General features: G+C 48.0%; 1 protein-coding gene across 1 annotated transcript in view; it reads right to left on the reverse strand.

Annotated features, from left to right (window-relative positions):
• Positions 1-26468, reverse strand: part of SHROOM4 (shroom family member 4) — a 176576-nt gene extending 150108 nt beyond the window's left edge. The window contains exon 1 of the mRNA XM_029067243.2: positions 26296-26468. Coding sequence (XP_028923076.1) covers positions 26296-26445 — 150 coding nt within the window. The 5' untranslated portion in view covers positions 26446-26468. The remainder of the gene's footprint in view (positions 1-26295) is intronic.
• Positions 26469-27147: the final 679 nt, after the last annotated feature.

The raw sequence follows: 27147 nt of genomic DNA on the forward strand, positions 1-27147 counted from the left end.
TCCTCACAGAAATATGGGTGGGGTAGGGATGAAAACTCTGAATGGTTTTAGGCTGACATTTATTTGGCTTCACTTACTGAGCACAGAAGTTCCCCAAGGAGAAGGAACTGCCTCTTTTTTTTCCCCCAAACCAGAGGCCACAATTTAGACAACTTAGAACAGGACCGAGAGATTTTCTTAGATTGTGAATCCCCCCTCCAGGAATAGGACCATGTCTAGTTCTGAACTCCGTATTCTTTCCCAGTACTTAGAACAATGCTCTGCACACAGAAATCATTTGATAAATATTATTACTCTGTTTTCTTGACCAAGCCCTAGGTCAGAACTTCCAGGAGGTACTGAGAGGCAGCTTAGTCTAGTGAAATGGGCACGGGCCGGGCAGTCAGAGAACTCGGGTTCTAATCCTGGCTCCACCACCAGTTTTCTGTGTAACCTTGAACAAGTCCCAGCTTCTCTGTGCCTCAGTTACCTCATCTGTAAAATGGGGATTAAGACTGTAAGCCTCACCTGGAACAGGGCCTGTGTCCAACCCAATTCACCCCAGCATTTTAGTACAGTGTTTGGCACATAGTAAGTGCTTAATACCATTATTATTATTAGGTGTGAGGGGGACACATACTGAAACCTCTTTGGAAGCCTAAATCCTTGAGTCCACAGGATAGTGATACTAATTATGAAGGTCTGAAGGGTGTGAGGGAGAAGAAAAATTCACTACGTTAAAGGTGAAGTTCTTTAAGTAATCAATGTCTATTGAGGGCTCCCTTGTGGTAGGCCAGGAATGTTTCTACAGTGGCGGCCTGAAAAGGCAGGTGGGAGAGTATAAGTGACTGTATATGCAAGATTAGTGTTTATGCCACACATTCCAAGTGCTTAGTACACTGCTCTGCACATAGTAAGCGCTCAATAAATACTATTGAATGAATGAATGGAGAAGCAGCAAGGCCTAGAGGAAAGAGCACAGGCCGAAGAGTCAGAAGACCTGGGTTCTAATCCAGGTTCTGCCAATTGCTCTCTTGGGCAAATCACTTCACTTTTCTGTGCCTCAGTTTCCTCAATTATGAAATGGGGGTTCAAAACCTGTTCTCCCTCCTACTTCAGACTGTGAGCCCCACGCAGGATAGGTACTATGTCGGACTTAATTGATTCATAGCTACTCCAGAGCTTAGAACAGTGTGTGACACATGGTAAGCTTACCATAAAACAAACAAACAAGTGATTTCTAATTAGCTTTTGGTGACCTGGGGCACTGCAGCATTAATTATGATAACTGAAGATGGCAGCTTGGTTTCTTTAACTCTTCCTGTTCCTCAGCCTTAATTAGACTCTTGGCTTCATTAACACGGGGCATTAGAATTGCTTCCGCTCGAACGGTCTGGATCCCATTGAATCAGTCGGTAACATTTACATTCAGAATGACTCTATAGTCAACCACACTCTGTTCAAATATGCTAAAAATGCACCTCACGGCTTGAGAGTTTTGCCAAACAGGCTGAAGTTATTTTGTCAATAAAAGAGCCTCAAACAATTCCACATCCCAGCTGAAAACGGGAAGTCAATTGCTGAGAAAAGACCAGCCTGGCACACTGCTAAGAAGAAAGGGGTAGCTCTTTCTGAGCCAAAGCTTAAGAAAGGAGAAGCAAAGAGGCGAATGCACCATGGCCTAGTGGAAAGAGCACGGGCCTGGGAGTCAAAGGACTAGCATTCTAATCCCAGCGCTGGCATGGTGTCTGCTGTGACATCCTGGGCAATTGACTTCATTTCTCTGCAGCTCAGTTATCTCATCTGTAAAATGGGGATTAAATCCTACTCCCTCCTACTTAGAATGTGAGCCCCATTTAGGACAAGGACTGTGTCTGAACTGATTAAGTTATATTCATTCATTCATTCATTCAATAGTATTTATTGAGCGCTTACTATGTGCAGAGCACTATACTAAGCGCTTGGGATGAACAAGTCGGCAACAGATAGAGACAGTCCCTGCCGTTTGACGGGCTTAATCGGGGGAGACGGACAGACAAGAACAATGGCACTAAACAGCGTCAAGGGGAAGAACATCTCGTAAAAACAATGGCAACTAAATAGAATCAAGGCGATGTACAATTCATTAACAAAATAAATAGGGTAACGAAAATATATACAGTTGAGCGGACGAGTACAGTGCTGTGGGGATGGGAAGGGAGAGGTGGAGGAGCAGAGGGAAAAGGGGAAAAAGAGGGTTAAGCTGCGGAGAGGTAAAGGGGGGATGGCAGAGGGAGTAGAGGGGGAAGAGGAGCTCAGTCTGGGAACGCCTCTTGGAGGAGGTGATTTTTAAGTAAGGTTTTGAAGAGGGAAAGAGAATCAGTTTGGCGGAGGTGAGGAGGGAGGGCGTTCCAGGAGCGCGGGAGGACGTGACCCAGGGGTCGACGGCGGGATAGGCGAGACCGAGGGACGGTGAGGAGGTGGGCGGCAGAGGAGCGGAGCGTGCGGGGTGGGCGGTAGAAAGAGAGAAGGGAGGAGAGGTAGGAAGGGGCAAGGTGATGGAGAGCCTCGAAGCCTAGAGTGAGGAGTTTTTGTTTGGAGCGGAGGTCGATAGGCAACCACTGGAGTTGTTTAAGAAGGGGAGTAACATGCCCAGATCGTTTCTGCAGGAAGATGAGCCGGGCAGCAGAGTGAAGAATAGACCGGAGCGGGGCGAGAGAGGAGGAAGGGAGGTCAGAGAGAAGGCCGACACGGTAGTCTAGCCGGGATATAACGAGAGCCCGTAATAGTAAGGTAGCCGTTTGGGTGGAGAGGAAAGTGCGGATCTTGGCGATATTGTAGAGGTGAAACCGGCAATAACGGATAGGATGTGTGGGGTGAACGAGAGGGACGAGTCAAGGATGACACCGAGATTGCGGGCCTGCGGGACGGGAAGGATGGTCGTGCCATCCACGGTGATAGAGAAGTCTGGGAGCGGACAGGGTTTGGGAGGGAAGATGAGGAGCTCAGTCTTGCTCATGTTGAGTTTTAGATGGCGGGCCGACATCCAGGTGGAGACGTCCCGGAGGCGGGAGGAGATGCGAGCCTGAAGGGAGGGGGAGAGGACAGGGGCGGAGATGTAGATCTGCGTGTCATCTGCGTAGAGATGGTAGTCAAAGCCGTGAGAGCGGATGAGTTCACCGAGGGAGTGAGTGTAAATGGAGAACAGAAGAGGGCCGAGAACTGACCCTTGAGGAACTCCAACAGTTAAAGGATGGGAGGGGGAGGAGGCTCCAGCGTAGGAGACCGAGAATGATCGGCCAGAGAGGTAAGAGGAGAACCAGGAGAGGACAGAGTCCGTGAAGCCAAGGTGAGATAAGGTATGGAGGAGGAGGGGATGGTCGACAGTGTCAAAGGCAGCAGAGAGGTCAAGGAGGATCAGAATGGAGTAGGAGCCATTGGATTTGGCAAGAAGGAGGTCACGGGTGACCTTAGAGAGAGCAGTCTCGGTAGAGTGGAGGGGACGGAAGCCAGATTGGAGGGGGTCTAGGAGAGAATGGGAGTTAAGGAATTCTAGGCATCGATTGTAGACGACTCGTTCTAGGATTTTGGAAAGGAAGGGTAGTAGGGAGATAGGACGATAACTGGAGGGGGAAGTGGGGTCAAGAACGGGTTTTTTTAGGATGGGGGAGACGTGGGCATGTTTGAAGGCAGAGGGGAAGGAGCCATTGGAGATTGAGTGGTTAAAAATAGAAGTTAAGGAAGGGAGGAGGGCAGGGGCGATGGTTTTAAGAAGGTGAGAGGGAATGGGGTCCGAGGCGCAGGTGGAGGGGGTGGCACTTGCGAGGAGGGAGGAGATCTCCTCTGAGGATACTGCAGGGAAGGATGGGAAAGTAGGGGAGGGGGTCGGTGGGGGGGAGGGGAGAGGCGGAGGGGTGACTTTGGGGAGCTCAGACCTTATCGTGTTGATTTTCGTGAGGAAATAGGTGGCCAGATCATTGGGGGTGAGAGATGGGGGAGGGGGAGGAACAGGGGGCCTAAGGAGAGAGTTAAAGGTCCGGAACAATCGGCGGGGGTGACGGGCATAGGTGTCGATGAGGGAGGGATAACTGATTAAGTTATATGTTACCCAATGCATAGAGCAGTGTTTGGCACCTAGAAAGCACTTAACAAGTACCATAAATATTACGGATGAAAGATTACATCATTAAGCCTGATAACACAAGGGACTGCTTTTGTGTGTGTGCTGTAGATCCCACATTGGCTTTTTTAGACACATACACACACGTGCCTTCAATGATGATGGACAACTACAAGTTCAAATTTAAGAAGCAGCGTAACCTGATAGGAAGGGCACAGGACTCGGAATCAGTCCTGAGCTCTAATCCCTGATGTGCCACTTGCTTGCTGTGTGACCTTAGGACGGTCACAACTTCTCTGTCCCTCCGTTTCCTCACCTGTAAAATGATGGGGATTAAATACTTCTCCCTCCCCTTAGACTGTGAGCCCCATGACAGACAGGGACTGTGTCTGATCTAATTATCTTGTAGCAACCACAGTGCTTGCCATGTAGTAAGCACTTAATAGATATCATGATTTTCCTAAAGGACTCCTCCCAGTATTGATCCAGTCCGACCCTGCTTGTCAGGCAAGGCCCAATAAGTGTCAAAGAAACCCAAGATGGCTCAAGGACAGGACAACATGGATCACAAAGGCAAGACTCCAGTGACCAAGGGCACTGCTTGTTGTGCAAGGACAGCCCATCACTAAGAAGGAGAAAGGCGCATATGGAAAACCAGTATCAGGTAAAGGTTGGGTGGACCCTGCTTCTCCCCTACTCCACCTCCCCCTGCCAGTTATTCTGACAATAAAAACTAGCAAACTGGCTCCTGAGGAAGTGGGGGGTTTTCGTTGGGGGTGTCACAGTTCTGAAGCATCTGCCAAGATTTCAGGAGCATCAGTGGCCTAGAAGAAAGAGCACGGCCTCAGAGTCAAAGGACTTGGGTTTTAATCTGGGCTCTGACACTTGCCTTGGGCAAGTCTTTTAACCTCCTTGTGCCTCAGTTTCCTCAACTTTAAAGTGGGGATTTTTTTAAATGGTATTTGTTGAGCTCTTACCTTGTGCCAGGCATTGTACTAAGTGCTGGGGTAGATACAAGCTGATTAGTTTGGGCACAGTCCATGTCCCACACATACCTGTTCACCCTCCTAGACTGTGAACCCCATGTGGGACAGTGACTGTATTTGACCTGATTAATTTGTCTCTACCCCATCACTCAGAACAGTCCTTGACACACAGTAAGTGCTTAACAAATGCATCATTGTTTGGGAATAATTCATCAATGATGCCAAGCTGCATGCTTAAACACGTATCACGTAGAGACACTGAAGATTGTACTCCTTGTCTGCCCTGTACTTATACATGTCTCTCTCTCTCTCTCTCTCTCTCTCACACACATACCCAAATTCTTCCTCCCCCTTCTCAGAGGCCTACATTGCTCTTTCACAGCACATACCCTCACTGCGTCAAAAGCAGAAACGAACAACAAAAAAAAAATATCACTCAAAGGTACATCTTCCTGGAAAAATACACTCCTGCCCCAAAATGGACAAAGTCTCAAAGGCAGAACCTCGTGAGCAGGGAGTGGAGGGTAAGGAGAAATGGGAGGTGTGGGGGGAGTGTAAAGGTGAGGTGTAATGGTCGACACTTCTTTCATCTCTGGAAATACAGGCTCAAGTTAAGGAAGTGTGTTTGCTTATTGGTATAGTGTACTCTCCCCAGTGATTAGTACAGTGCCTTGCACACAGAAAGTGCTCGATAAATACAGTTGACTGCATGAAAGCTCAGGATTGGGAACAGAATGGACAGTGAACCAATCTGTCTCCCCACACCGGGACAGAGAGGAACAGGAACTGCAAGATGGGGAACCTAGAGAAGAGATTAACACTAACTATAATCATTAGCTTTACTGTTAAAGCTAATAATCAATAATCATTATTATCAGGGCATTTGTTACATGCTTTTACCCCCATTCCCTTCTGTGTCACCCTGACTCGCTTCCTTTATTCAACCCCTCCTCCCCCAACCCCAGGTCTCATGCACATATCTGTAATTATATATTAATGTCTGTCATCCCCTCTAGGGTGTAACCTCGTTGTGGGCAGAGAATGTGTCTGTTACAAAGCACTCTCCCAAGTACTTAGTAGAGTGCGCTGTACACAGTAAGCACTCAATAAATACAACTGATTGATATGTATCAAGCAGGATTCTAAATTCTGTGATAGATAAAAGTTCATCAGTCCCAATCCAACATGGAGCTCACAGCTTAAGTACGAGGGAGGATAGGCATTGAATCCCCATTTTAATAATAATAATAATAATAATGTTGGTATTTGTTAAGCGCTTACTATGTGCAGAGCACTGTTCTAAGCGCTGGGGTAGACACAGGGGAATCAGGTTGTCCCACGTGGGGCTCACAGTCTTCATCCCCATTTTACAGATGAGGGAACTGAGGCACAGAGAAGCTAAGTGACTTGCCCACGGTCACACAGCTGCCAAGTGGCAGAGCTGGGATACGAACCCATGACCTCTGACTCCCAAGCCTGGCCTCTTTCCACTGAGCCACGTTTTACAGATGAGGAAACTGAGGCACAGAGAACATAAGTGACTTGCCCAAGGTCAGACAGCAGGCAAATGCAGAGCCAGAATTAGAAACCAGGGCTTCTGACTCCCAACCCCATGCTCTTTCCATTAATAGTAGTGAGCGCTAATGGAGAAAGGACACTATAATAGGTACTTGGAAACCACATAATGGAGAAGAGACCCATTACCTGCCCACAAGGAGCTTACAATCTCAAGGGAAAACCAGCATAAAAACCACTTCAAATAGAGAAACCGAGCGAGTAATTGAATAGTATAGACACAAAAGTGCTCCGGTTGGGTGTAAATAAGTACGTAAGTGGTGGAGGATTTGTACAACTTGGGGTGCCAGAAGCTGTATGTGCAAAACGTTAGAAGACATGATCCCAACCCTCGTGGAGCTAACCCATCCCACTGGAAACATATTGCTGACCTAACTGATGGGATTTGGAATGAAGTGCCATCATCATCACTGGTATTTATTGAGCACTTACGATGCTCAGGGCACTGTACTAAGCACTTGGGAGAATACAGAATTGACAGACATTCCCTGCTCACAATGAGCTTACAGCCTAGAGGGGAAGACAGACATTAATATAAATAAATAATTTATAATAAATTGCATCAAGCAGATGTCAAATGGGGACTGTCTCTCGTGGGTAAATGAACTCAGAATCTTGCCTGGGCAATATATTCTATTGCAAAATTCAACAAATCTACCAGATGGGGGAAAAATAAAAATAGAACAATCTTGAACATCCAGAACTTTCAATCAAAGATCCAAGTTCCTTTTCCAATGCTTCAGGAAGAGGGTGGTGCTACTCAAAGGACAGTGAATGATTTACCTTCCCATTCTGACTGTGTCAGCAGAGACTATCTTGGGCAGTGGTATTCCCTCCCTCCCGACACCTGACCCTAACTAAGTTTCCGCAGCTTAAATCCAAGATTTCTATTGCTGCCCCTCAGCTTCCTCTCAATAATTCCTCAGGGACTCAAGGGCCCTTAGCTCAGCCCCTTACTTTGATAAAGATACCCAAAGGGACCGCAGAAAACCAGTTTATCAGGTGAACAGGTGGCCTGAATCATGCCACAAAAATGTGACTGGCTCCTATGAAGGGCACTCATCTGAAGAAGGGTCTCCCACCCACCTTCAGTTGAAAAAAAATTGTGGTATTTGTTAAGTGTTTATTATGTGCCAGGCACTATACTAAGCACTGGAGTGGATACAAACAAATCAGATTGGACACAGTCCCTGTCCCACACGGGACTCGCAGTCTCAATCGCCATTTTACAGATGAAGTAATTGAGGAGCAAAGGAGTGAAGTGACTTGCCCAAAATCACACAGCAATGGTGCATGGTGGATTACTGGTGGATTAGGAGGTCAGTGAGAAGGCTGATGCAGTAGTCAAGGCAGAATAGAATAAGTTCTTGAACCAGCAAGGAGGCAGTTTGGATGGAGAGGGCAGATTCTAAAGATATTGTGAAGGTAGGATTTGGTGACAGACTGACCGTGTGGGTGGAATGAGAGAGATTAATCAAGGAAAATGCCAAGATAACAGGCTTGTGAGATGGGAAGGTTGGCGGTGTTGTCTATGGTGATAGGGAAGCCAGAGGGAGGGCGGATTTGGGGTGGGAAGGTGACGAGTTGCGTTTGGGACATGTTTAGTTTGAATGGTCAGCAGGATATTCGTTTATTCATTCAATAGTTTTTATTGAGTGCTTACTGTGTGCAGAGCACTGTACTGAGCACTTGGGAAAGAACAACATGACAATAAGAGGAGAAGCTAACAAGAGATGGAGAAGGAGCAGTCAGCAAGATAGGAGAATCAGGAGATGACAGTGTCAGTAAGTTGGATCATGTTTCCCGAGGGAGTAAGGTGTAGGAAGAGGTGAGTATAAGCATCCCCATTTGTAGAATGAGAAAACTGAAGCCCGAAGGAACCAAGAGGCTTGTTCATACACTGGGGCAGTGTCAGAGATGGAATTACAAACCCAGGGCTTCTGATTCCCAGTAACAGGCCCTTTCCACTAGTCCAAATAATTAAACTATTAGTCTGTTAGTTTGACCTCCTATTAGTTTAAAACTTTCAGACTGCAGTGATCAACTGAGCAGAGGGGATAATAATAATCATATTTATTGAGCACTTATTATGTGCAGAGCACTGTACTAAGTGTTTAGGGGTGCACAATACAACAGAATTAGCAGGCCTGTTTCCTGCCTACAGAAAGTTTACAGTCTGGAGGGATAATGTCAGTCAGTCATTTGTATTTACTGAGTGCTTACTGTGTGAAGAGCACTGAACTGAACACTTGAAAGAGTACAGAATTACATATATAAATATATATATGTTGGTATTTGTTAAGCGCTTACTATGTGCAGAGCACTGTTCTAAGCACTGGGGTAGACATAGGGGAATCAGGTTGTCCCATGTGGGACTCACAGTCTTAATCCCCATTTTACAGATGAGGTAACTGAGGCACAGAGAAGTTAAATATAATGTAACAGACATTCCCTGCCCACAGTGAATTTACAGCTTAGAGCTGTAATAATAATAACAAATAATAATAATAATTGTGGTATTTGTTAAGCTCTTGTTATCTGCCAGCTACTGTACTAAGCGCTGGGATAGGGATTTTCCCTGAATTGACTAACCGGGATTACATTTTGGACCAGCAATGTTTTGCTGTAGGGGTTAAGCCCCTCAGGGAGTAACTGCATCTGCATAATAGCATTTCAGTTCTAAAATGCAACTTAGCCATCATTCATTCTCACATCTTTAGAATCACTGGGAGGGGAAATGGCGTAGATTCTTTAGCTAAAAACCCTGAGAACTTTACAGTTGCTCATACCAATCCTCTTCTTTCAAAATCCAGGCCCTAGGAAGGAAGAGACAACCAGCAACTATACAGGGGAAGTTTGAAAAAATAAAATTAAAAATTATAAAAAATCAGTTGTACTCACTACTTCCTGCCTTCCCAACTCCAATCCCTGGGGAACAGGAAAGGAGCACCCCTCTGCTCTCATCCCATCTCTACCCTCAAACCCCTAGAAAAATCACAGAAAGCATATGGAGGAGCAGTGTGGCCTAGTGGACAGAGCACAAGCCTTAGAGTCAGAAGGACCTGGGTTCTAGTCCCAGGCTCTGCCTCTCGTCTGCTGTGTGACCTTGGGCAAGTCACTTCACTTCTCTGTGCCTCAGTTACCTCATCTGCAAAATGGGGATTACGACTGTGAGACCCCCGTGGGCCAGGGACTGTGTTCAATCTGATCACTTTATATCTACCCCAGTGCTTAGAACAGTACCTGGTACAGAGTAAGCACTTAAATACCTTTTTAAAAAAAAGGCTTGGAGGAGACATTCGACACCTGTAAATTTCACCCTGAATTTTTAAACAGTGCCTGGGACCACTCCATTCTCACCTTGAAAACTCCCTCCTTGAGGGCTTTTGTTCTGTACTTAGGGTCCTGCTTCACAGCCAATGGCAATGTCCCAGCAATAAGGCTGAGCAGCTAGGGGAATAGTCTCTCTTCATCAGGACTGAACCTAGAAGTCATCCAGGTTTCAGCATCTCTCCTACCAGTGGCAAAACTATCTTTCCTGGAAAACCCCACTGTTCAATCAATCAATGAGCACTGTGGCATAACAGTAACAATAATAGTATTTGTTAAGTGATAATAATAATAATAATAATAATAATGTTGGTATTTGTTAAACGCTTACTATGTGCAGAGCACTGTTCTAAGCGCTGGGGTAGACACAGGGGAATCAGGTTGTCCCACGTGGGGCTCACAGTCTTAATCCCCATTTTGCAGATGAGGTAATTGAGGCACAGAGAAGTTAAGTGACTTGCCCACAGTCACACAGCTGACAAGTGGCAGATCTGGGATTCGAACCCATGACCGCTAACTCCAAAGCCCGTGCTCTTTCCACTGAGCCATGCTGCTTCTCATGTGCTTACTATGTGCCAGGCACTGTACCATGGTCCCATGTCTACGCAGATCTACATCTCCGCCCCTGTCCTCTCCCCCTCCCTTCAGGCTCGCATCTCCTCCTGCCTCCGGGACGTCTCCACCTGGATGTCGGCCCGCCACCTAAAACTCAACATGAGCGAGACTGAGCTCCTCATCTTCCCTCCCAAGCCCAGTCCGCTCCCAGACTTCTCCGTCACCGTGGATGGCACGACCATCCTTCCCGTCCCGCAGGCCCGCAATCTCGGTGTCATCCTTGACTCGTCCCTCTCGTTCACCCCACGCATCCTATCCGTTACCAAGACCTGCCGGTTTCACCTCTACAATATCGCCAAGATCCGCCCTTTCCTCTCCACCCAGACGGCTACCTTACTATTACGGGCTCTCGTTATATCCCGGCTAGACTACTGTGTCAGCCTTCTCTCTGACCTCCCTTCCTCCTCTCTCGCCCCGCTCCGGTCTATTCTTCACTCCGCTGCCCGGCTCATCTTCCTGCAGAAACGATCTGGGCATGTCACTCCCCTTCTTAAACAACTCCAGTGGTTGCCTATCGACCTCCGCTCCAAACAAAAACTCCTCACTCTAGGCTTCGAGGCTCTCCGTCACCTTGCCCCTTCCTACCTCTCCTCCCTTCTCTCTTTCTACCGCCCACCCCGCACGCTCCGCTCCTCCGCCGCCCACCTCCTCGCCGTCCCTCGGTCTCGCCCATCCCGCCGTCGACCCCCGGGCCACGTCCTCCCACGGTCCCGGAACGCCCTCCCTCCTCACCTCCGCCAAACTGATTCTCTTTCCCTCTTCGAAACCTTACTTAAAAATCACCTCCTCCAAGAGGTGTTCCCAGACTGAGCTCCTCTTCCCCCTCTACTCCCTCTGCCATCCCCCCTTTACCTCTCCGCAGCTAAAGCCTCATTTTCCCCTTTTCCCTCTGCTCCTCCACCTCTCCCTTCCCATCCCCACAGCACTGTACTCGTCCGCTCAACTGTATATATATTTTCGTTACCCTATTTATTTTGTTAATGAATTGTACATCGCCTCGATTCTATTTAGTTGCCATTGTTTTTACGAGATGTTCTTCCCCTTGACGCTGTTTAGTGCCATCGTTCTCGTCTGTCCGTCTCCCCCGATTAGACTGTAAGCCCGTCAAACGGCAGGGACCGTCTCTATCTGTTGCCGACTTGTTCATCCCAAGCGCTTAGTACAGTGCTCTGCACATAGTAAGCGCTCAATAAATACTATTGAATGAATGAATGTCAGGCTCACAGTCTCCATCCCCATTTTCCAGATGAGGTAACTGAGGCCCAGAGAAGTGAAGTGACTTGCCCAAGATCACACTGCAGACAAGTGGCAGAGCCAGGATTAGAACCCATGACCTTTTGACTCCCAGGCTCATGCTGTATCCACTACATCATGCTGTCTACTGAATAAGGCATGGGTCTGAGAGTCAGAGGACCTGGGTTCTAATCCCAGCTCCACCATGTACCTTGGGCAAATCATTTTACTTCTCTGTGTCTCAGTTACTTCATCTGTAAGATTGGGATTAAATCCTACTCCCTCCAATTTGATCCCCATGTGGGAAAGGAATTATGTCCATCTTCATTCCATCTAATAATAATAATGGTATTTGTTAAGCATTTACTATGTGCCAACACTGTTCTAAGCACTGGGGTAGATACAATAATAATAATAATAATGTTGGTATTTGTTAAGCGCTTACTATGTGCCGAGCACTGTTCTAAGCACTGGGGTAGACATAGGGGAATCAGGTTGTCCCACGTGGGGCTCACAGTCTTAATCCCCATTTTACAGATGAGGGAACTGAGGTGCCGAGAAGTGAAGTGACTTGCCCACAGTCACACAGCCGACAAGTGGCAGAGCTGGGATTCAAACTCATGAACCCTGACTCCAAAGCCCGTGCTCTTTCCACCGAGCCACGCTGCTTCGAGCGACCTCTCGGAGGACGTGTGATTTCCTTAGATCTTGAAGGTGAGGAGAACTGTGGTCTGTGAGCTATGAAGTAGGAGGGACTTTCAGGCAGAAGGGATAGAGAGAACAAGAGGAAAGAAGCAGGAGAGAAGAGAACAAGACAGTTGAGTATGTTGGCTTGAGAGGCTGAGTGAGTCCAAGCTGGGATGTAGTGGGAGCAGAGAGTGGATAAATAAGGAGGAAGTGATTGTGTGTCTTAAGGCCGACAGCCATGTGTTTCTGCTTGAAACTCAGTCTCTTAAAAGGGAATCGTGAGGATTCTTTGATATTCCCTTTGCCTCTTTCAAGTTTAGACTCTGTGAACCCACTAAGACACGTCAAAGAGGGAGACTTTCTCCCTCCCCACCTTCACACTAACCAAATACCTAACCAGAGAAGCAGCGTGGCTCAGTGGAAAGAGCACGGGCTTTGGAGTCAGGGCTCATGAGTTCGAATCCCAGCTCTGCCACTTGTCGGCTGTGTGACTGTGGGCAAGTCACTTAACTTCTCTGTGCCTCAGTTCCCTCATCTGTAAAATGGGGATTAAGACTGTGAGCCCCACGTGGGACAACCTGATTCCCCTATGTCTACCCCAGCGCTTAGAACAGTGCTCGGCACATAGTAAGCGCTTACAAATACCAACATTATTATTATTATTATTATTATTAAATACCTGAAAAAAATTAATGTCCCTCCTCCTGAATCCCTAATCTACTTCCAGGGATGGATGTGGGCACAGGTGAAAAGAAAAATTCAGTGAGATCGCTCCAAGTTTCATCCCAACAATTCTGAGTAGGGGCTGGGAGAAGGAAGTGTCCCTTCCTTCAGGTGGTGAGAACCCTTCAGGTCTGGGCCATGAACACGAGACAGTGACTCACATTCAGGACCAGTTCGACAGAAAACATAAGGTCTTTCAGCACAACCCAGGCAAGTGCGTGCCTACACACAAATATACACACACACACAAACTCCTTGCTTTGAAAAACCAAGGGCAGGGAATGTGTCTAACAATTCTGCTATATTGTACTTCCCCAAACGCTTAGTACAGTGCTCTGCACCCAGTAAGTGCTCAATAAATAGGATTGATTGATTTTCCAGGGAAGCCCGGAAACCCTTGAGTCAGGCAATGACTATCAAGTCACACGCATCCCCCTGCCCCCCTAATTTCACCCTTCCTGGAAACACCTATTGCTGGGGTGGGGCAGGATTGCCGTTTTAACAGTCTCACGGCAATGCTCCACTACATCGTGAGACATGGGAGCAGAGAGGGCAATATCCATCTGACCTCCACAGACATCTCCCATAGGCAAGCCCGGGGAATGCTCTGCACATAGTAACCGCTCAATAAATACTACTGAATGAATCAATGAAAGAGATTGCCTATTGCAAGCCTCTTTCAGATGATTCCCAGCCTGTGGAGAATTCTACCTTTTCCTGGCCGTCCCTTCTTAGCACAGTCCCCTGTCCCATATAGGCCTCACAATCTCAATCTGCATCTTACAGATGAGGGAACTGAGGCCCAGAGAAGTAAAGCGACTTAACCAAGGTCACACAGCAGACAAGTGGAGAAGTCAGAATTAGAACCCAGGCCCTTCTGACTCCCAGACCCGTGGTCTAGCCACTAAGCAGCCCTCCAATCCCAGGCCCCAGAAATAGGGATAAATCTAAGCATCCCTCACCAGGCCTTGACAGAGGATATTAACTCCCCCAACACCTTTTAACTCTTTTGGCTTTTATTAGTCGCTCGAAGGAGTGGATAATGAAACTTGAGCCTCTGTGCAGCTCAGAAAGCTGAGAGGGTCTAGGAGCCAAAGTCTCCTCAAGGCAGATACAGTGAGGTCAGGGGCCAGGAAGATTTCAGATCCACAATCGTATTAACTGAGCACTTACTGTGAACAAAGCACTGCACTTAACACTCTGGTAGACACATTTCCTGCCCACAAGTAGTTTAATGTCTGTCTCCCCCTCTAGACTGTAAAATAAATTATCAATTCAGCCAATCAGCACTTACTGTGTCAAGCACTGTACTAAGCGCTTGGGAGTGTACAGAGTTGATAGCCACATTCCCTGACCAGAAGAAGCTTACAGTTTAGAGGGGGAGACAGACATTAAAAAAAATTCTCAATTCATTCAATCGTATTTGAGCGTTTACTGTAGGCAGAGCACTGCACTAAGCACTTGGGAGAATTCAATATAACAGACATATTCCCTGCCCACAATGAGCTTACAATCTAGAGGAGGAGCTTATGGACATATTCATTCATTCAATAGTATTTATTGAGCGCTTACTATGTGCAGAGCACTGTACTAAGCGCTTGGAATGAACAAGTCGGCAACAGATAGAGACAGTCCCTGCCGTTTGATGGGCTTACAGTCTAATCGGGGGAGACGGACAGACAAGAACAATGGCAATAAATACAGTCAAGGGGAAGAACATCTCGTAAAACAATGGCAACTAAACAGAATCAAGACATAAGCGACATGGGCTGAGAAAGGGGTGAATAAAGGGTGCAAATCCAAGTGCAAGATGACAGAAGGGAGTGGGAGAAGAGGAAATGAGGGCTAATCAGGGAAGGCCTCTTGGAGGAGATGTAGATCTCCTTTTCCAGCCGAAGGTTAGGGAAAAGCTAAAATTGTAATTTAACCTTTTGGTCCTGCATCAGCTTGTATCTATAGAAACGGACAGGAACAAGCCCGACATTTGCAAAAACATCGTCAGAGGAGCGTACTCCTCCCTCCCTCAGACTGCCACCTGCTTCAGCACCCAGGCACAGACAAGCTCGTCTACAATCGATGCTTAGAATTCCTTAACTCCCATTCTCTCCTAGACCCCCTCCAATCTGGCTTCCGTCCCCTCCACTCTACCGAGACTGCTCTCTCTAAGGTCACCCGTGACCTCCTTCTTGCCAAATCCAATGGCTCCTACTCCATTCTGATCCTCCTTGACCTCTCTGCTGCCTTTGACACTGTCGACCATCCCCTCCTCCTCCATACCTTATCTCACCTTGGCTTCACGGACTCTGTCCTCTCCTGGTTCTCCTCTTACCTCTCTGGCCGGTCATTCTCGGTCTCCTACGCTGGAGCCTCCTCCCCCTCCCATCCTTTAACTGTTGGAGTTCCTCAAGGGTCAGTTCTCGGCCCTCTTCTGTTCTCCATTTACACTCACTCCCTCGGTGAACTCATCCGCTCTCACGGCTTTGACTACCATCTCTACGCAGATGACACGCAGATCTACATCTCCGCCCCTGTCCTCTCCCCCTCCCTTCAGGCTCGCATCTCCTCCCGCCTCCGGGACGTCTCCACCTGGATGTCGGCCCGCCATCTAAAACTCAACATGAGCAAGACTGAGCTCCTCATCTTCCCTCCCAAACCCTGTCCGCTCCCAGACTTCTCTATCACCGTGGATGGCACGACCATCCTTCCCGTCCCGCAGGCCCGCAATCTCGGTGTCATCCTTGACTCGTCCCTCTCGTTCACCCCACACATCCTATCCGTTATTGCCGGTTTCACCTCTACAATATCGCCAAGATCCGCACTTTCCTCTCCACCCAAACGGCTACCTTACTATTACGGGCTCTCGTTATATCCCGGCTAGACTACCGTGTCAGCCTTCTCTCTGACCTCCCTTCCTCCTCTCTCGCCCCGCTCCGGTCTATTCTTCACTCCGCTGCCCGGCTCATCTTCCTGCAGAAACGATCTGGGCATGTCACTCCCCTTCTTAAACAACTCCAGTGGTTGCCTATCGACCTCCGCTCCAAACAAAAACTCCTCACTCTAGGCTTCAAGGCTCTCCATCACCTTGCCCCTTCCTACCTCTCCTCCCTTCTCTCTTTCTACCGCCCACCCCGCACGCTCCGCTCCTCTGCCGCCCACCTCCTCGCCGTCCCTCGGTCTCGCCCATCCCGCCGTCGACCCCCGGGTCGCGTCCTCCCGCGGTCCCGGAACGCCCTACCCCCGGGTCGCGTCCTCCCGCGGTCCCGGAACGCCCTCCCTCCTCACCTCCGCCAAACTGATTCTCTTTCCCTCTTCAAAACCCTACTTAAAACTCACCTCCTCCAAGAGGCGTTCCCAGACTGAGCTCCTCTTCTCCCTTTACTCCCTCTGCCATCCCCCCTTTACCTCTCCGCAGCTTAACCCTCTTTTTCCCCTTTTCCCTCTGCTCCTCCACCTCTCCCTTCCCATCCCCACAGCACTGTACTCGTCCGCTCAACTGTATATATTTTCGTTACCCTATTTATTTTGTTAATGAATTGTACATCGCCTTGATTGTATTTAGTCGCCATTGTTTTTACGAGATGTTCTTCCCCTTGACTCTATTTATCGCCATCGTTCTCGTCTGTCCGTCTCCCCCGATTAGACCGTAAGCCCGTCAAACGGCAGGGACTGTCTCTATCTGTTGCTGACTTGTTCATCCCAAGCGCTTAGTACAGTGCTCTGCACATAGTAAGCGCTCAATAAATACTATTGAATGAATGAATGAAAGGTCAGTAAATTTAAGAAGTTCCTAATCTCCCAGCAGGAGGCAGACAGTAAAGGGAAGTTAGTACTACTGGCATTTCACATCTAGAGACCCAAACTGAGATGCACGCTGAGTCCAGAAGGGACAGAAAGTGGACTGGGTCTTTTTATTATTATTAATGGTACTTGTTAGGCACTTACTATGCGCCAGGCAGCATACTAAGCACTGGGGTAGATACAAGCTGATTAGGTTGGACATAGTCCATGTCCCACATGGGGTTCACAGTCTTAATATCCATTTTACAGACGACTTTAGACAAGCAATACGCCCTAGTGGAAAGAGCACTTAACTGGGGGTAGGGAGACCTGGCTTCTAATGCCGGCTCCGCTGAACAATGGTATTTATTTAGCACTTACTATGTTGCAGAGCAGTGTAGTAAGCGCTTGAGAGTACACTAAAACACAGCTGGTATTCACGTTCCCTGTTCACAAGTTTACAGCTTAGAGGGAGCTGTAGACATAAGTATAAAATGCCACTTGAGTGACCATGGGCAAGTCACAACTTCTCTGTGCCTTGATTTCTTCATCTGTAAAACAGGGACTCAATACCTGTCCTCCCTACTTCAACAGCTTCATGTGGCTGCACCTGTTCTGTGTTGTATTAATATTATCCCTCGTATCAAACATAATTTTTCTCCCCCTCTTCAAAACCTTATTTAAGGCACATCTCATCCAAGAAGCCTTCTCTAAGCCCACCTCTCCTCTTCTGCACCACTATTACTTGCTCCTTCATTCATCCTCCCTCCCAACCCCACAGCACACAGGTATAGATCTGTAATTTATTTATTTATATTAATGTCTCTCTCCCCCTTTAGACTGTGAGCTCGTTGTGAACAGGAATGTGCCTGCTTGTTGCTATACTGTACTCTCCCAAGCGCTTAGTACAGTGCTTTGCACACAGTAAACATGCAATAAATATGACAATCAATTAATATTATTACAGTTGTTGGTATTACGGGTTATCTCCCCCAGTGCTTAGTACATAGTAAGCACTTGTATTATTATTATTATTATTGTATAAGGAAAGGGCCTAGACTAGAAGTTAGGAGAGTGCAAACCCTGATCTGATATTTTCAGAGCTAGTCCAATTTCCCACTCTCCATCCCAACTCCCAATCACATTAGCTATCAGAGAATCGAAAGACCAATGCTAATTTCAGGTCATAATCAATTCTACTAATGATAATGATAATAATAAGTGATATTTTGTTAAGTGCTTATTATATGCCAAGATCTCTACCAAGTGCTGGGATAGACTCAAGATAATCAGGTCCCACATGGGGCTCACAATCTAAGTAAGAGGGAAAACAGGCATCGAACTCCCATTTTGCAAATGAGGGAATTGAGGCCCAGAGAAGAGAAGTGACTTTCCTTAGTTCATACAACAGACCAGTGGCAGATCCCGGATTAGAACCCAGGTCCTCTGACTCCCAGGCCCGTGGTCTTTCCACTAGGACACACGGCTTCCCCACGCTACTTGGATGGAAACGATACATATGATAAAGCAGACTATTTTGCTGGAGATAATGAAACAGTGTTGTGAGAACTCAAGCCACCAGGCCTAACGCATGACCTTGTAAAAGTCCCACCTCCCCCATCCCATGCCCATCCAGCATTAAACTACTTGGGTGAAGGTTAACAGACCATGCTCCCACATTGCGCACTGACAGCATTCCAAGGAACAATCGCTCCTCTACAACCTAAGTCGTGGGTCTGGAGAACAATACCTCCCATTAAACAGGCCAGGTTCAACAGTCGCATTAGCACTTCTACATTCCTTCTACCCAAGGCTCTCCAAGGACTCTGCCATCATCAAATTAGACCTCAATCTTCTCCAGGGATGTCACAGAAGGGCACAGAGAGGTGAACCAACTTGTCTGGGGTCACTCAGCAAGTCAAGAACAAAGCCTAGGATTCAATTTGGAAGTGGTGATTCCCAAGATTCTTCACTCTGAAGAGGTGAGGTGGACCCTTAAGGCCCAGAGGCCCAAGGGAGCTGCTGAATTGGTCACTGCTTTACCTTCTTCTTCAAAGTCTGATCCTGACTCTGCTACCTGCCTGCTGTGTGACCTTGAGTTAGTCCCTTAACTGCACTGGACCTCAGTTTCCTCATCTATAAAATTGGAATTAAATATCTGTATTCCTTCCACTTTAGAGTGTGAACCCCATGTGGGACAGAGCCTGTGTCTGATGGGTTTTTACTGTATCTACCCCAGCGCTTACCACAGTGTTTGGCATAAAGTGCTTAACAAATACCACTATCATTAGAATAGGTGAAAAGTGCTTAACAAATACTCCTATTACTATTAAAATTGGTGAAATGTAAGTGTCTTTCCAGTTCTACTGGCTTCAGGGTGGCCAAATTCTATCTAGTCCTGCAGACAATTCCGCTTAAGCTTTAATTATACCATTAGTAAGCCTCAAAACTCAATTAAAACCCAGGACGCACTTCTAACTGTGCAATTGGAATACAACAAATCAGACCAATAAAGCAGCATGCTGGGAATGAACAATCTGCAGCAGTTTCCCCAAGGTCGCATCTCCTCCAAGAGGCCTTCCCTGATTAAGTTATCTTTTCCCCAGCTCCCTCTCCCTTCTGCATCATCTATGTGCTTGGCTCTGTGTCTGTTGGGCATTTCATATTCACCCCACAGCACTTAATTTACAATATATAATTTAAAGATAATAATAATATTTACTTATGTATTAATTTATATAATTATTACTTATTAAGTGCTTAGTTCACTGCTCTGTACAGAGTAAGCACTCTGTAAATACAATTGATGTCTGCTGTGTGACCTTGGGCAAGTCACTTCATTTCTCTGTCCCTCAGTTACCACATCTGTAAAATGGAGATTGAGACTGTGAGGCCCAGGTGGGACAGGGACTGTGTCCAACCCAATTTGCTTGTAGCCAACCCACTGCTTAGTACAGTTTTTGGCAGAAAGTAAATACTTAAATACCATAATTATTATTATTGATTATTCATATTAATGTCTATCTTCCCCTCTAGACTGTAAGCTCACTATGGGGAGGGAACGTTTCTGCTAAGTCTGTTGTATCGTACTTTCCCAAGTGCTTAGTACAGTGCTCTGCACATACTAAGGGTTTAATAAAAACCACTGATTGATTGACATTGGCCCAGCAAGGAACCTGGCTGCAGAAGAGACAGTCTAAGGGGACCAGAGAATGAAAATAGAAAAAAAAAAGAGATCTGGGCTTCAAAGTGAAAAGAAGAGGAGACCAAAGTGGGGGAAGGAAACAGCCCAAGGTCAAATGGCGACATCTGGATGGATGAAAGCAAAGAACCAAGTTTGGACTGAATCGGCTGGGAAGAAAGAGTGAAACGGAGAAGCTTTATGCGCGAAGACATTAAAGAACAGCCAGAAGTGGCTAATGGAAGGTTCAGTTACCCTACGCCGTCTAGACCGCTGAAGATTCCCTCCCTCCTCCTCTTCGCCATCACGAAGCAGGCAGCGACTTCCCATGAGATGAATCGAAGTGCATATGGAACTAGAGCTCCACCCTCCAGACAGTGTAGACAGGAATCACTCGAGAAAGCCAAACAATCCTGGCACCTGGAGGCAGTGCCCAGAGACACTGGCCGCTCGCCCAGGAAAACACGCCAGGGGGAGGTGAGGGAGAACCGGTCATCCCCAACAATGCTGAAGCATTAGACAATCTTTCCATTTTGCATATTTATGCAGCAGGGGAAGAGGGGTCTAAAAAAGATCCCCACACACACCTTCCTCCCCTCACCCCACAACCATTCTAGCATAATCTTCTGCCATGAACGGTATCTCACTTACTAGCTGACTGGTTTAGGCTCACCGAGTACTGCCTAACGGGGGGGTTTTCCAAGGGTGATGGAGATTAAATGTGGACTCTGTACAATCTTGGTGGAAATCACCTAAGCCCGGTCAACTTAGAATTTACTGGCTCCAGCTCAGCGTTCACCCCACCCCCAGAAAAAAGCTCCCCTCCCAAAAAACACCCCCCAAACTCCACTCTACCCATCAGCATCTAGGGCTTCATGAAGACAGTCCTTACTGTTGCACTCACCAGACTAAGCTACTTCCTTGAACTACCACGTTCCTCTACTTAGAGACCTAAAAACATTACATGTGTTTAGCACCTGTGGGACGAGGCACTCAAGTGTTTAAAACACCTCAGTGAGGTTAGATTCCTCACAGATGAGGAAAATGAAGTTCTCTCAAAAACCCATAGCCTGTCAGTGGCAGAAAATGGCCCAGAGCCAAGGAATACAGACTTTTCCTCCAGCCACTAGACATTGGTTACTCCCTCTTTTCTGCAATTCCATCTCTCCTGTTTAATACCCCTCTGGGTATTAAACCACCCCTCCCTCACCATGGTGTTGACACTCTTCAGATATCAGTTAGACTTCTCTCCCCGAATGAGGCTTTGGGCAAGCCGTACAGACTCCAGTTTTTTGGATATCTCCTATGCCGGTACCCCCAATTCCTCTTATCAGCCATGTTACTTTTCATTAACTCACCCCCTTGGGTCAGTATCTTCTTTCCCCTGGTTCTGAAGAAGCCTAAGTCTAACCACACTGATGAACCTTCCAGATAATCACACCATTACCAATACTGAGCCTCTCGGCTCTCTTGAAAGGAATTCCTGGGGAGGGGGAAGAAAGTTTTTAAAAAATAAAAAAATAAAAGGGACAAAGCTCAAGTGTCTTCCAGCTGGAGTTGGATTCTTTTGTTTGTCTAGGTTTGAGGAATTTTTTTTCCCTTTTTTGGGGGGGGTTGGGGGGAACTGTAGCAGTGCTAGACCATTCCCACTGTGGCCAACACAAACGTGGGTGGAGCTGAAAGTTATCAGAACAAAATCACCAGGCACACTTTCTCAGTTGGGAAAAAAAGGGACTACCCCTAAGCAGCTGGTCAAGCAGCATGGCCTGGAAATCGGAAGGAACTGGGTTCTAATCCCAGCTCCACCACTTGTCTGCTGTGTGACCTTGGACAAATCACATCACTTCTCTGGGCCTCAGCTAACTCCTCTGTAAAATGGGGTTAAGACTGTGAGCCCTATGTGGGACACGGACTGTGTCCAACCTGATTTGCTTGTATCTATTCCAGTGGTTAGCACAGCGTCTGGCACATAGTAAGCAATAAAACAGTTATCATTTAAAAAAAAGTCTTCCAGGCAGCAGGAACCTTCTCTCTTGGCTATCGGGACTCCCACTGGTCACCCCACTAGCCCCTCTGACACACACTCATACCCCACCTTCCTGTTGGGAAAAGAGAGGGCCTGAAGCCACAGGCGGGTAAGTTGGTTTGTGGATTGTGTGTGATTTTTTAAAGTTAATTACAAGCCTCAGTGAAGACACATGGTGGGGGCAATAACACAAAGAGGGTTGGGGGTGGGGGGAAAGGGGGATATCATTTCCAGGAGCACCAACCCAACTGTTCCTTGTGATGGGAGGGATTGACAGGTTGAAGATGGAAGCCAGCACCCCAAAGACACATTCATCTCCACATGCTCATGGCAAAGGAGAGGCTGGGATCTTGCAGGTTTTTCCTCCTCCCTCCACACCATCTCCAGCCCCCATAGCCAGAAATCCTTCTGCAATTCGTTTGGAAACCCATGTCTGCTTCCAATTTTACTTCAATAATAATAATAATGTTGGTATTTGTTAATCACTTACTATGTGCAGAGCACTGTTCTAACCACTGGCATAGATATAGGGTAATCAGATTGACCCACGTGAGATTCATAATCTTAATCCCCATTTTACAGATGAGGTAACTGAGGTACAGAGAAGTTAACTGACTTGCCCACAGTCACACAGCTGACAAGTGGCAGATCTGGGATTCGAACCCATGACCTCTGACTCCCAAGCCCGCGCTCCTTCCACTGAGCCACGTCACAAGGCAGTTGGAATCCATGGCCACCTGCGTTCTTTCAGGATTATACATGCCCACTTGAGTGGGCAGTTTAGTACAGTGCTCTGCCCACAGTAATTGCTCAGTAAATACCACTGTGAGTGATCTGACCTTATCGTGGGTTTTTTCCATATTCCTTACCATAGACTTTATAAGCTCCTTGAGGACAGGGATCATATCTCCCAACCCTGTTGTACTTTCCCAAGTGTCTAGTACAGCACTCTGCACACCAGAAGTGCTCCGTAAATATCACTGATTGGTTGACTGCCCAACCAAGCTCTATCTCAAACCAACAGAAGCTGGCGATGCTTACTAAGTTTTTCAGTCATTCCTAGGGCCTGAAGTTTTTTTTTTTTGGAAAAGGAGACGGGGAACAACTACTAAGGAGAATAGATTTAAGGGCAAAGGAGCATGACTCTGAACATGAAATGTTCAGAGGTAAAGAAGCCTAAATAAAATTATTGTAAAGGATTGCATGAAATTCAGTCAGATGCCAAGGGAAAAAGTTAGAGAAATTCTCACATTAAGAATTATACTAATTTCAAATAATAATAATGCTTGTGGTATTTATTAAGCACTTTCTATGTAACAGACACTGTACTAAGCACCACTGTGGATACAAGCAAATCAGGTTGGACATGGTCCCTGTCTGATGTGGGGCTCACGGTCTCCATCCCCACTTCACAGAGGAAGTCCCTGAGGCCCAGAGAAGTCAAGCGACTTGCCCAAGGTCACACAGCAGACAAATGGCAAAGCTGGGATTAGAACCCATTACCTTCTGACTCCCGGGTCCGCGCTCTATCTGAAGTCTTCTGGAAGGTTTTAAATGTTGAAAGTTATTATTAAAGCTCCCTTCCCCACCCCACCCCCAGAACACAAAGCATTTAATCGAATGGCCTGACCATGGAACACCTTCTCCTAATCCCTGCCTCAAACCACAAACTCCTACTCGGCTACAGGCTATTCGGTAATTGGCAGAGCCCTTCTGCAATGATCCTTCCCCCAGGCCCCAGTTGAAGCTCAGGGTGTGGAGGTGTGTATGTGGAAAAAGAAAGGAAAAGGAAGGGTCCACATAGTCCTCTAAGGGTTGCCTATCCCAACCCCGCTACTCTACAGGAGAAGAGGGAAATTTGTTTAGCGTTTCCTCAAACTCTTCATGATCAATGGCATTTACTGAGTGCTTACTGTGTGCAGAGCACTGTAATGAGTACATGGGAGTACAGAATTAGGAGACACGTGAGCTTACAGTCTATAATGGAGAGATGGACATTGCTGTCCTTGTCTTAGATTGTTTTTGTGGTTTGGTTTTTTCCTTTGGGTCTGTCACCGGCCTCCTTACTGCCTTTATTCTGAGACTGTGAGCTCCTCGAGGGTCAGGAATCAATCATTGGTATTTACTGAGCATCAGAAACCATGTCTTTCCCATGGTACAGGGCTATACCACAGTACTACTACTATGAATCCTCCCCCTCAAAATAAAAAATTTTAAAGTAACAACTCTAAAGACAGAGTCCCCTAACCAAAAAACTCTGGGGGGGGGTGGGGGGGTAAAAGTGGGAGAAGGGGTGGTGGAGGAAGCCAGTTAGAGAAAAGAAAACTAGAGTCAGCATTTGCGGATAGATAAGCCAGCCATTCTGGTGGATGCAGGAAGACTGCTGGTGTTGACTATCCATTATAAAGAGGAGGGAGATTCAAGGGCTCACACCTGGGGGATGCATAAAGTCTGAGCTCACTGTGGGCAGGCAATGTGTCTATCCACTCTGTTTTCTTGTGCTCTCCAGACTGTCTAGTACACTGCTCTGCACCCAGTGAGCACTCAAATACAAAGATGGATTGATTACACCGAGGATGGAGACTCAAGGGCTCACACCTGAGAGATGCAGGAGGACTGCTGGTGCTGATGACAAGTTATACCCAGAAAAGAGATTAGAGCAGAATCACACCCACCCCTGAAACCTCAGCCTCAAGGTTTTTATCACCTTGGAAGTGTCAGATCTCCCACTCTGCTCTACACTCTCTCTTGGCCAAACCTCAGGTGGCCCTGAACACTATCCCTTTCCAAATCAGCTCAATTAAGAAGAAAGAAGCTATAGGGGAGCAGGTGAAGTTAAAAGGCTTGGACCTACTGCCAGACAAGACAGTGAGCAGCACGGTTTTAAGCCTCCGAGCCTAGTTGTCAGAGTGCTCACTTTACATGACTTTTCAAAAGAAAAAGAGATATAAACTTTTCCTTGGGGGGGGGGGGTGCTTTCTGTAAAAAGTACAATCATCCTTCCCTCCCCTAACTCTACACTTCCCACAACGACCCAACTGTAACTCGGTGTCTGGATTTTTCTTCTCTTACTTGAATGGGGCTGAGGGGGGTTCAATGAGCTTAAGAGTCTAACTTCAGATCCAACTTCTCAAGAAGTAGCCTGTAGTCTCCCTCGGGTTTTTTTTTTCCCTTAATTTTAACCACACACTGTAGGCTTTTTCGGTTCCATGCAACTCCAGAGAGCCCTCCTCCCCTGCTGCTGCAGGCTGCATGCAGATTCCAGCCTTTTTTAAAACAAACAAAACTCCGGCGGCGACTGCGGGGCTTCGAGTCTCTCTCCCGACCCCGAGCCTTTATCTGTGGAACCGGTCCTGGTGGAAAAGCTCCTCCGGATGGGAGCCCCGAAACATCTCACCCAAGGGGTCGACGACCCGGGGAGCCCCCCCCCAGGGGAGGACGACTCACTCTACGAGGTTTTCTCCCGCGTGGATCTCCCCCCACCCGGGGGGATCTTTATCCAACCTGTCCGGGGCGGGGGGGGGGGGGGGCAGATGGAGGAGGGGCCTGCTCGCCCCCTGCCCCCTCCCAGCCAAATCCGGCCCGGCCTGGGGGAAGGAAAGGGGTCCGAACTCCTGGATTGCTCTGCAGCCCCCCACCCCTTCCCCAACCCATCCAGGCGCCCCCAGATCTTCAGAGGGTCTCCCCTTTCCCCCCAACCAAACATTCATTCATTCCAATAGTATTTATCGAGCGCTTACTATGTGCAGAGCACTGTACTAAGCGCTTGGGATGTACAATTCACCCAAATGCACACCCACGCCCCAGTCCTCCGGGTCAACTTTGCTCGCTCTTGGCCAAGCGTGCCGCAGAGGACAGGTCGGGGGGCTGGGGGGGTGGGGGGGAGGGTCTTACCTTGGACACGACGAACGACTCCGTGCTCCAGCCCCAGGGTGGGCCGCCCCCCTCCCCAGCTCTTCAGGGGTCCCCCCTTTTTCCCCCTCCCCACCCAAATACACACCCACTCCCCCTCTTGCAGGCCAAGTTTGCTGACTCTTCGCTAAGCAAAGGACAGGCCCGGGGGGGTTGGGGGGGGGGGTCTTACCTTGGAGACGATGAGGGGCTCTCCATGCTCCAGCCCCCCCTTAAGTGTGAAGCCCCAGGGAGCCCCTCCTTGCAGCTGCACATGGATGTGCTGGGGAGCCAGGAGGCGACCCTCCATCCTCTCCTCTGCGCCCGCCCCGCCGGGCTCCATGGCCCGATGAGGCTATCGCCCCGGCTACTGCTGCGACTCCTCCACCACACCACCACCACCGCCTCCTCCTCCTCCTCCTCCTCCTCCTCCTGCTGCTGCTGCTCCTCCTCCTCCAGCCCAAAGGAGGAAATGACACGGGGCGGGGAAGGGGGCCAAAAGAAGAAAGAAAAGAAAGGAGGGAGGAGGAGGGGGCGGGCGATTAATGGACGACAGGGCCGAGCAATGGGGAGGGAGCGTCGACCGGGGAGCGGCCTATGAGAAGGCCGGACCCAGGGCCACGGGCAGGGATGGAGGGATGGACGGACACACCGATGGACGCAGAGGCAGAGAGAGAGTGCTCTGATCAATTGTTGCTTTGTTTCATTCAACCCCCAGGAAAACTAGGGGAGGTGGAAATTGTTTTTGTGGATGCCCGGGTCTCTTGGGGCGGGGGGCCGGGTGGAGCTCAGATGAATAAATGTGCGTGTCTGTGTGTCTGGGACTTATGGACGCGTGCGGAGCCCTGATCAATAGGTGTGTGTTTCTGTGGTTCTGTGTGTGTGTGTTTGTTTGAGTCTGTCTGGGTCTTTGTGTCTGGGACTTATGGACGCGTGCGGAGCCCTGATGAATAGGTGTGTGTTTCTGTGGGTCTGTGTGTGTGTGTGTGTGTCTGTGACTTATGGACGCGTGCGGAGCCCTGATGAATAGGTGTGTGTTTCTGTG

This window comes from Ornithorhynchus anatinus, chromosome 6 (assembly GCF_004115215.2).
Source record: "Ornithorhynchus anatinus isolate Pmale09 chromosome 6, mOrnAna1.pri.v4, whole genome shotgun sequence".
NCBI lineage: Eukaryota > Metazoa > Chordata > Mammalia > Monotremata > Ornithorhynchidae > Ornithorhynchus > Ornithorhynchus anatinus.